At 33.3% G+C, this 11,361-nt stretch overlaps 1 protein-coding gene across 1 annotated transcript in view; it reads left to right on the forward strand.

The window, feature by feature from the left end:
- Positions 1-3,997, forward strand: part of LOC110992590 (RNA/RNP complex-1-interacting phosphatase homolog) — a 43,168-nt gene extending 39,171 nt beyond the window's left edge. The window contains exons 7-8 of the mRNA XM_022258470.2: positions 2,715-2,822; positions 3,295-3,997. Coding sequence (XP_022114162.2) covers positions 2,715-2,822; positions 3,295-3,695 — 509 coding nt within the window. The 3' untranslated portion in view covers positions 3,696-3,997. The remainder of the gene's footprint in view (positions 1-2,714; positions 2,823-3,294) is intronic.
- The last annotated feature ends 7,364 nt before the right edge of the window (positions 3,998-11,361 follow it).

Raw genomic sequence — 11,361 nt, forward strand, 5'->3', positions numbered from 1 at the left:
CCTTCACTACGTCGGAAGTCGTGTACTGATGTTAAACATAATGACATGGAATTGTTCTCCTTATATTAGTATGTAGAACTTTTTGGTTTAGAAGTTACGGCTCATACTGTAAGGGTAAAGTACAGAGGATTCTAGGTGTAAAGTATGACTTCCGTATGTCAAATATCTCACCTTTTTGACATTTGTCATACTTAGCCCTAGAAATAGATATGGTGTGTAGCACCTGCACATCTGATCAACTGACAGCAATCAGTACTTATAAAGACAAACGAATACAGTCGAACACGACATGATGACAAAGGTTCTAAGGACACTGGCTTCTCAAGGTCGTACTCTATAAACAAATTAGTAGGAAAAAATTAACAAAAGGACAATCAGTGGGCGGTGTTACTGCTAAAAGCATCTTCCAGACAAACGAGGCGTATATTAAAAATAGAAGCCTTATAGAATTACGAGAATAAACCCCAAGTTTCTCCAAATTATTTTCAAATTAATCGATAATAGCTCGCATTAATTAACGAAACTCGGTTTTTATTAGTAATTCGATTTTTTATATGTTTGCGATTAATCAACGCTTTCATTTACATAATTAAATTTTAATGTAATTAATCTGTTTAAGTCAGTTTAGATAACAAAGGTTTACTTAAGTCGTAACCAATGTAAACTAGTCAGCGAGGCTACCACGAAACTTCTAGTAGCGATACTTCGGCACTACTAGAAGTTTTGTAGTAGATCTACCCTATTCATATATTTTTATATGTGAGGTTTATTATATCGACGCATAGAAAGATTGAGAGTGAGACTCGACCAACAACAGAAGCTCTGCTATTCAGAGACTGGGTCAGCAATACTCACTAAATCCATCTCCAGTAGTTCCTAATAAGCCGCGTTACAGAGGCTCCGGGGTTGCTCTTGCATTCTTTCCAGGCTTCAACGGCTTAATTGTTACTCTCGAAACTTTCGGTACAATAGAAGGCAAGAAATGGATATATCTTCTCCTATTTAATCTTCTTCTAACCCCTGGATTCGTCTTAGATCGCTTCCTCTCTCGTTCTACTGTCACCTTCTGTAACATGACTTGATGACAGGATACCCCTGTTGGTACTCCATACCTCGTCACTGCCGACTATTTTTAGGATAACTCAAGGCGAAGCAAGGATGTTACCCGGCACACAAGTGTTTTACTTTAGTTTTAGTTACTTTAATTACAAACATTTTTATTAAACTTAATTTTTTGGTTTTATATAAGAGTCCAGATGTTTCAGCCTGCGACTCTCATCTCTGAGGTCGTAGGATAGATCCCTGGCTGTGCGCCAATAGACTTTCTTTATATGTGCGCATTTAATATTCGCTCGAACGGTGAAGTAAAGTATCGTGAGGAAACTGGCTTGCCTCAGACCCAATTCGTCGACGGCATGGCACAGGAGGCTATTATACCTATTCGATTGACAAATAATCATTAAACATATATAAATCCTATATAAAGACCTCCTCAAAATATATTGTTAGTTTTTATTACATTCTATGAACTTAGTTAATGCTTCAATTAAATCAAACAAAGATAATTGCCGGCACGACAAAGCGATTAAGTCGTTAACAAAATGCTTGGCAAGAAACTTTGACATTAATACTTTCGGCAGATCTTAATTGTCATTATCATTGAATGATAATGAATGAATCATAAGAATGATGGAACATGACAAAAATATTGTTACGATATAATATAAAATATATTTTATTTTACACAATACTTAAATTTGACTCCGACAACGTCCTTCGAGACATCAAAGGTCTTCCCGAGGAAGTGTCAAACCGCGGGCCCCGGGTTCCGTTCGCCACCCTAAGTATGAGTTGTGGTAGGGGCAAGGGGTGCGAGTCAACGACCCCGAGGTGCAGTTTCAAGTAAACATCGTGCATTTTGTGATTTATTGTGTATTTGGGAAAAACAACAGTTGTATGAAGTAATTTAGTTACCATTAGTTTTAATAATGACAGCGGAAAATGCTTTTCAAAGCCAGAAACACCACGAAAATCTACTTTAAAAAATTACTATTTTTTATCGATGAAAACATTAAGGACCTGTTTCACAATGTCCGGATAAGTTCCAAATAAGCTATTTGTTACTTATTTGTAGGATAAACAGTATTTTTGCGTTTCACGACTGACAGATAGCGCTATTTGTCATCAAATGCCAAGTATCTTATTCGGAACTTTTATCTTTCGAATAATTTATGTGTTGCATAGCTAATTGGCACTTTATCCATACATTGTGAAACAGGCCCTTAGTGTTACAATAACTTATTTAAAATTATCACCATAATAATAAAAGCCTTTTAGTTAAGATAATTTACATTAAAATACATAAATCTTTATTTAGATTTCTCTCTGCACTGTGTTCGCTCTCTGCCATGTACCTGCTGTTTTCTTAATCTGGTTTATTCATTTACAAGACCTCATTTGCGTTTATGGTACCGTGGGCACCAGTTTAATACTATCCTGCTCCCCTATTCTGTGTCTCTTGCCATGTGCAATTTTTCTTTAATTATTTTAAATTGTTGCAAAATACGGAATTTAAATTCGAGAAGGCATTTAATTTGCAACAAAATTCCTATTTCTTACGATTATTACTTGAATTTATCATTTAGTATTCGTCAGTAATCCTAGCTTTAGGTTTGAAGTAACGTGAAAGCTAAGTAATTGTATTTCTCTTACAGCATCGTTAGTTGGAGTCCATTGCACGCATGGTTTGAATCGCACAGGCTACATGGTGTGCCGATACCTTCGGGATCGACTCCGGGTACCGGCTTCACTTGCTATTGAGAGTAAGTACTATACATTATAGTCACAGTAACAAAAAAATAAATAAAAGCAAGCTGGAGGATGTGATGATTAGTTCGGCGTGGCCACAAATATGAAAAAAAAGCCTTTACAGTTAACTTACATGCTAAATGAAAAGTAAATGTGGCTAAAGTAATAAGATTTCTCCTTTCGTATCTATCTATTTATTTATAGCTTGTCTTTCGACAAAAGCCTGAATTTATACATTTTTGACATCCTCTAGTGGTTCGAATCCACGTTGGACCCGCTACGTTTTTGTATCGTCCTCCCATCTTATCAGCCAGCCTGCCTCTCTTTCTTTTCCACTTCCTTACCTCCGTTACCATTCTCTTCCTTTTTTGCTTCATTTCTCTCATACTATCCGTTAATCTCACCTTTAGTTTCAGTTTATGGTGTATGCGTCTTTAAATTTGAATATCGCTTAATTTTTGTTCTCATATAAGAATATTTCCACAGAATTTGAAAAGGCACGTGGTTATAAAATAGAAAGAGAAAATTACATCGCAGATCTTCTTGGCAAAACCCCGCCCCCACCCGATGTAGGACCAAAAACTGACATAAAACCATTGGTTAATGAAAAACCATGGAGACCTTACAGGGATCATACAATTGAAGAGATAAAACCTAAGAGGGATAAAAGAAAACGTCACATTTCTAGCGAAACAGATGAGAGAAAAATCAGAGATAGATCGAGGGAAGATAGAAGACAAATTACATATAGATCACCTCTTGCATATGAAGAAGAAGTGGATGGACATATCATGCGGTATGGGAAACGGAGACCCGATGGAAGCAAAAACAGACATAGAAAAAGAAAAATCAGTAGTGATGATTTCGATTTTAGATATGACTATTAGTGCTCTTTATTTAATAATGACGTAATAAGGACGAGAAGAGAAACTTAATGGTAAATATACTTAAATGTTAGGCAGGATAGGACCTTCAACACTTCGTACACAACAGACAGTTTAAAAATATATGTTCTCAAAATGTTAAAAAGTTTTCAATAGATATAATATTGTGTGTACAAGACAACAGTTTGAGTTGGTTAAAATGGTTTGGGTTTTCCCAATCTTTGTGCCATGCTTGTTATATAATCGTACCTTTCTAAGATTCTTATGCCATGAAATAGGCATTTTCTTTTGCGAACTAGCGAACTGTGGAATCGACTACCGGCGGGGATCTTCCCTGAGAGATACGATCTCCAAAAATTCAAAATTCGAGCGTACTCCTCCCTTAAAGGCCGGCAACGCACCCACTAAAAATGAGTGTCTATGGGCTGCGACGACTGCCTTTTTGGGCGTCCCGCAGGCTCGTTTGCCCCCTATTATATATAAAAAAAAAAGAAATTGTTAACAAAACTCAGTTAGTACATTTTCCAAACATAATGAAAACATCGAAATTCAAACCCTAATTATTATAATGAAATTTCGAATAGCCCCCTTCACAATCAAATTGCCCCACAGTAGTGAAACATTGATCTAAGGTGTTATTCTCGGAGACCTAGAATGTCTTTGGATCGTTACTCCACCGGAGCGGGTTTAAAAAATTGGAAATTCAAACCCTAATTATTATAATGAAATTTCGCATAGCCCCGTTGACAATCAAATTGCTCCACCATGGGGCGTATTATTTAAAGTGTTGTGACTGTTGAACCGGAGATACGTTACCCGCCGATTTTATTTCATTGGACATGCTAGTTAGGTAAATACCTAATATAACAAATCCAATCTAATCTAGTTAAATTATATACATTTAAGCTACGAGTTTTTCATTGTTGCGTGAAATTTAATTGTAATTTTTTCACGTCGAAATAGAGCTAAAAGTGTCTTCGAATATCCTGCCTAATATAAGTACAAGTAATAATAATTTAAAAGTCTCATTTGGACCACATTTATTAGCTTTATTCCGCGGTTTTAAGCGAAATCTGCACTGTTTATATGATGTACATATATATTTTTTCAACATTTGTAATTTTAATAAATCAATTTAATTTATTTCTTTTGTTTAATTTCTTTCACCCTACGTTTTATCTTAGTTGATTGTTTATTTTAGACTTAATTTTGCTTAATGTAGTATTCATTTGTATAACTAACACTATTAGCATCTTTCAATAGCAATGATCATTAGATTTCCTTCTTGTATTAAAATAAAATTGATATGCTACCACAATTTTATTTTATTTTATCCTTGGGTAATATAGGTTTGCTCTAATAAATGTGATAAAATCAAAAGTACAGAACTAGAAGGAAGCTAGATTTCTAGGAAAGGTTTAGGGTTACAATTTATTAAAGGTTTAACGTTATTTATTGATTAAATTGTGGTTGAAGACGTAAATATCTTGTCAATATTGTATTTTGAAGAATCTGCGGTCGAAAGCTGGAGTCATTAAGTCAAGTAAGTATATAGTAAGTCAGTAAGTGTATTTTTATTAAAAAATATTAACTTTTCCAAGCATTAAAACTAAAAATAGAAGTTTAAAGAAAACACTTTTCTAACGGATTGAAGTTATGTATTATGAAATTATAATTATTGTACAGAATTCTAAATTTATTAGTTATTAAATGGTATTGAACTAGGATAAATTATTAAATTAAATTACCACTACTCTATAAAACTAGGAATTTATTTTTCAAGGCAGTTCAAGTATTTTTTCTAAATGTATTTTCTTTTGGTTAAATAAAATTACAGTAGCAACCAGAAAGATTGAGTCATGAGAACAGGTCTAATTATGTTAAAATTGGTGGGATCACGTATTGTGATGTGGATAGCTTGCACGTGATTGATACAATCGAGATGAAAAGATTGTGGATGGAGCCTGACTAAGAGGCGCTTATTGTGTACCACAGGTGCAAGACTAGATATTGTTTTACCAAGGGTGTTTATTTGTTCTGCTAATTTAGAAGTTCATTATTATTGGCCAAATTTTTTCGTGGACTATTACTATCCCTCAACTAGGGCACAGCAAAGCACGTATCTCTACCGCCCGAACCCAATAATTAATCCACAATCGATCGAACTTCTATCTGCATCCCAATAACCAATCCCTACGAAGGCAATCCATTTTTAGCGACGGAAAGAATGCTATCTTTGCTCTTTCCACTCATATTCGATAATCAATATATACCAAATAAAGTAAATAAAACCGTACAAATAATATTAAAATATACATGTCTATGTTTAAAATATATTAAATAGCTTTTTAATTATTTTATTATTGGCGCAGTTGAACTTACAAAGGTCTATCCACATACACCGATCCCACCTACCATGGATAGCTTGTATCTACAGATGGCTATAACAATCCGTCGACTGCTTGTTGATACACTTTTATCAATATTTGGATTAAGATAACTATTTCAGTAGGTCAAAAATGGATGGAGATAGGTTAATGGGTTTGGGAATTAGTCTATTCTATCAATTTTAAGATCGATCAGGCTTTTATACATACCAATACGAAACATTTGAAACAGGAAATCCAACCCAGAATATTTGATTATGCCATGTACTACGTTTATAAGTAGGGTGGAATTTATTAAACGAAGTCTGAAAGTGAACTGAATTCCTTCTTCAAAAGGAATAATCAACAATTTACCTACAAAAGCTGCAGTGGGCTTACATACAAGTATATTTTAAAGTAGATTTTGACAAGATCTTAAGGGCCTAGTTAATAAACAGTTATGAAAATGAGCACAGCCGATTTTCACCAAGTGCCCTGATGCTCTTGAGATTGTGATTACGAAATGCGACGTGGAGGAATTTTGGGACCCTATACCTAATTGGCTAACTATAACAATAACAATAGCGTTTATTTCCAAAAGTTTACATACTCTGTATTTCTACTGTTGACAGTTAGTTTGTCCCATACATGTTTTTGCACACTACGGAATCGTATACTGTATCTTATCTTTAAAAAATTACATTAAATTGGTAAAGATAACAATGTACACAAATGGTTTTAAAATGAATACATAACAGTAACATACTAACAATAACATAATCTGTAAATCGCATGAGAATTCGCTACAACTTTTGCAGGTTTCAGAAATAAATCAAAGTGAAGATGCGACCGATATGAGCGTACCTCACCGTGTCCTACATACGCGGACGTATTTTATGTTCCACTGACTTATGTCAGAGCTGTTTACTTTGTAACGCTTGGAACTTCTCAATATATCAGTGAGCACTTCCACTGGTGTGTTACACACATATTTGATTTATATGTTGCCGATATATGGTAGCTTTCCCGAGTCAAGGCTAGTTGCTTTTATTGCTCTATTGTTTAGCTTCTATGCGAGATTATACACCAGGCATTACATTCAACAACTATGTATTGTGTATCGGTTTCTAGTGTAATAAATTGCGATATACTCGCGTGTGGTACGTCTCCAGCGAGTAATTTAACTTAGGAAAGTTTGCGTTAAACAATGACGTATTTATTGTCTTTTGTCTGTGTTGAACGAAGTCTTGCTTTAAGAGCACTTACAGGACTATTGGTATTGAATTAAATAGTTTTGGTTTTGGGATACCTGTGAATTACTAGTTTATTTTTATTTATTAAAATTTACAACATCATATCTACAGTACGTATATTACACGCTATCAATTCTTATTACAACTAAATGAAGGATTTTTTAAATTAAAAGTACATTTTGTAAACAAGCATTTTACAAATCAGAGGATTATATTCAAGATAAGAATACTTGGAATCATGATATATAGGACAATCATAGAGTTTTGACAAAATCAATTGGTTTGTGATTTTTTATTTTATAATATTTTGTAGAATTTATTTTATAATACTGTAATAAGTTGTTTATTACTCTTTAATATATAATATTCTTCAATAATTGACCTGTATAGTAGTTTTATTCTAGGAGTACATTGTCTCCAAATATAACTATTTACCTAATGTATGCAAATATTGTGAACCCCACTTTAAAAGAGTAAGTGTGGAGTTTCTTTCCTAGTCTTCTCCAAACGTAACTACCATTTGGAAGGGGCAACTAGAATGATCTTTATAAGTGATACTAGCAGACTCGGCCAAGCGTTGTTGTGGCTAAGGTTTTTGTAATATCACATAGTAGGAGAGTTTATGTGAAACGTTGGTACTTTTAACACAGCGCCATCTGTTAGAATTGTATCAAATAATAAACAAATAATTTGCAATAAAATAAAATTGCGACTATAATTTGAGATTTAAACTATCTCTCAAGTTGGATCGAACTGCACATGGTGTGCGAATTTTATTATAATCGGTTAAGTGGTTTAGGAGTCCATTGAGGACAAACATTGTGACACGAGATTTATATATATTTAGATGTTCCAAATAAAGGTATACTTTATTTGACGTTCTAAAGTGCCATTATATGAATACATGATTTGACTTTGATTTCAAAAAAACCTATTATGGTAAACCTAAATGTTACAAAAAATAAAAATATTATATTTCAAATTTTAGATTTTAATAATAATAAGATAGCGAAAATTATATTTATTTCTGTAGAAATTGATTAACCTTAAGATAAAAAGGGTATTCTTTTCCAATTTGATATATACGACTTACTTTCCGAAACTGTATTGTTCCATTAACAATTCGATTGTACATATTGTTTGTCCTTAAAATGCACCATCAATAGCATTTACCGACAAGAACATAAAATTAGTTATGTGACGTTAATAAAATGAAACATCTTAACTTATCTTTTGTTACCTGCCGATGGATCCTTGACTGACGTGCATTTAATTTATGTCTATTAGTTGAGGCTTTATTTTAATGTGCTCGTTTGGTAAGGTGACGTTTTGGGCGCCTGATTTTTATCAATCTTAAGGACATGCCGATTCTGTTAACAGGAATTCCATTATATTGCTGAAAAAGTAGCCAGGTGCAAAAAACCCTGATATATTTTTTATTATAAATGTCAGAATACTATATAATAATTTAATTTAGTTTAAATAAATTGCAAATCTCTGTGTTAGGTGCCTGGAATAAACTCATCTTAGTAGTAAGACAAGATGTTCAAATCTTTATTCCACGTACATGTACTGAGAAAAACTGAATCTTAGCAGGCAAGGAGGGCGTCTGCTGAAGTTTCCTTGTAGGGTTTCAAAAGTTGCCGCAAGCCGAAATTGTCACAAATGAAGGTTTGGCTAAACAAGTTCTTTGGCTGGAAGCTTCTTTGAAAGCTAGTAAAAGGTTAGAATTACAAAAATATCTACATTTTAGTAACGACATTAAATTAATTTTTTATTTACGAATTTTGAATAGTTGAAGGACACTTTGGCTTTCGTTTCTAACTATGATCTTGTTTAAAAGAGAGATAGTAAGTATCTTTCTCTCGTATATCATAGAAATCTCTTCTCTCCGCTAGCCTGTGTTAATAATTCAAAACGTGTAGATTATGATAATTAAGACATTTAAACAATGCGCCAATAAATATGCTTGTTTGTGTTTTTATACTGGCAATTAGTTTCGATGTTTGATGAGATGCGAAAGAATGCGGACATAACATTTATTTCATTGTTTATCGATTTGTTTTACCTCGTTTATAGCTATTATTTAATCGCCTTGTTAGTAAAACATACGGATACAATTTGTGATTTAGGGAAGCGAAGCGCCAAATGACGTAACAAAATTTAAGTGTAGTTAATTGTTACATTGTGAAAGCTTTTCCATATTGAAAAACCAATGGTGCTGTCTTGGCCTTCTGTGCCTGACCACACGCTGTTGACTTTTTGTGTCGAAGCCTGTTTCCTCACGATGTTTTCCTTCACAACATGAATGAGTTCTAAAAGAAACGCCCATTGATGCACAGCTGGGTTTCACCCAAGGCCAACTCTGCTCGCAATTAAAACAAAGGTTTTTATTAATACAAAAATCTATTCAGTTTTTAGAATTACTTTTTTAAATAGGGCACAAAGAAGTCATATCTGATGTTAAGTGCTACCTACCACCGCCTATGTACACTGTATACTCATTGCCAGAACGTTCGAAAGTGCGTTGCCATCCTTTATGATAATTAGGATAGTGATAGTGATTCATACATGCCTTTGTGGTTTAGAAGTTCACGCGTATGGCACGTAGATAATGTATGGATTCCCATAACCTCAACGGGAACCAAGTAGACACATTCTTAATCCTGTTTTATATTCAATAATTACCAAGTAGCTTTGTGCAACCGAATTACTAGTTCAAGAATAATTTAATCATTTTTAATTTCCACAATGTACTGTTTTGCAGTCTCCATCTCCTTTCCCATCTATCACTATCTTAAAATTATCACAGTAATTCACTTCAGGTGTGTACAAAAGTCTCAACCATGTAAACCTGTGTCTTTATTTTAGTCTAAGCTTTCTATATTTCTTTATTTAGTATTTTGGTAACAATAATTAAGTTATTTAATTATACAGTTGGAAGCACGCAGTACCCGATGTACAGGTCTTCCTAGACTTCAGTTCAGGGGCTCCAATATCTGATAAAACAATGTAAATTGTTATTGAATTAAGAAATTTAGAATTTATACTTATCTGTTATAAGAACCCTCCCATCTATAATATCGCCTTCCATGCCTGATCAGTGTCTAACATACGTCGCCGCTTTTTGGAACAACAACATTCCAGTTAATTGATATATTTATTTACCATACGACGGAGTATAACTTGCGTCCATAGAAAGATAAACTTCATCCATTTATCGGGGTTTCACCGCACGGTTGTTAGGATAGAGGTTCAATCGCTGCCCCAAAGTGCGTTTATAAAAAAGTATACAAATGTAACTTACGTGGGCATCTGAACGTTACATTAAAGTAAATAATAATAAAATATGTTAGGAATTTTATGAGTAATTTAACTGATAAATTATAAAACGCGAAATCTGATATCTTATCATCTCATTTCAACTGCGTAGGCTGATCACATAGAAGTTTTTCTAAAAACTTTATCACACTGATATGCTAATGCGTTATAACGTATTAGATTGTAATTTTACTTGATAGTGATAAGATACTTCATACAAGTTTGGATAAAAATTATCTATACGAAGCCTCGAAGAATTGATCACTTGAAACGAAAATATTAAACCGATAAATATATAGGTTAGAAATGTTCAAGTAAAAGTTTATTTCATTATATTTAGAACGGTACACATCGTATTATCAGCCTCATCATAACATTTTTTTAAGTAAGTTAATAAAAAGGCTTTGTATCGAATACCATTAACTCCTTCGCTGCTGTCATAGCCCCGATGTATTAACGGGTACGATATAGTAAAAATATTAAGCCTCATAATATAGTGAATAATTCTAAAACATGTTTAGAAAAGGTTGAGGAATGTTACTGTTATTGTTCTTGTATTTTATTTATTGCGAATAAAAACTGTTTATAGATGATATAATGTAAGTAAATGTATTATTAATGATTAATAATAAACATTATAATTAATATTAACTTGTGTAAATATAAGAATTAACTATAACGCTATGGCTTATAATGTAACTGTAATTCTACCTGGTAATTATGCAAGAC

The sequence above is a fragment of the Pieris rapae genome, chromosome 9, assembly GCF_905147795.1.
Source record: "Pieris rapae chromosome 9, ilPieRapa1.1, whole genome shotgun sequence".
Lineage (NCBI taxonomy): Eukaryota > Metazoa > Arthropoda > Insecta > Lepidoptera > Pieridae > Pieris > Pieris rapae.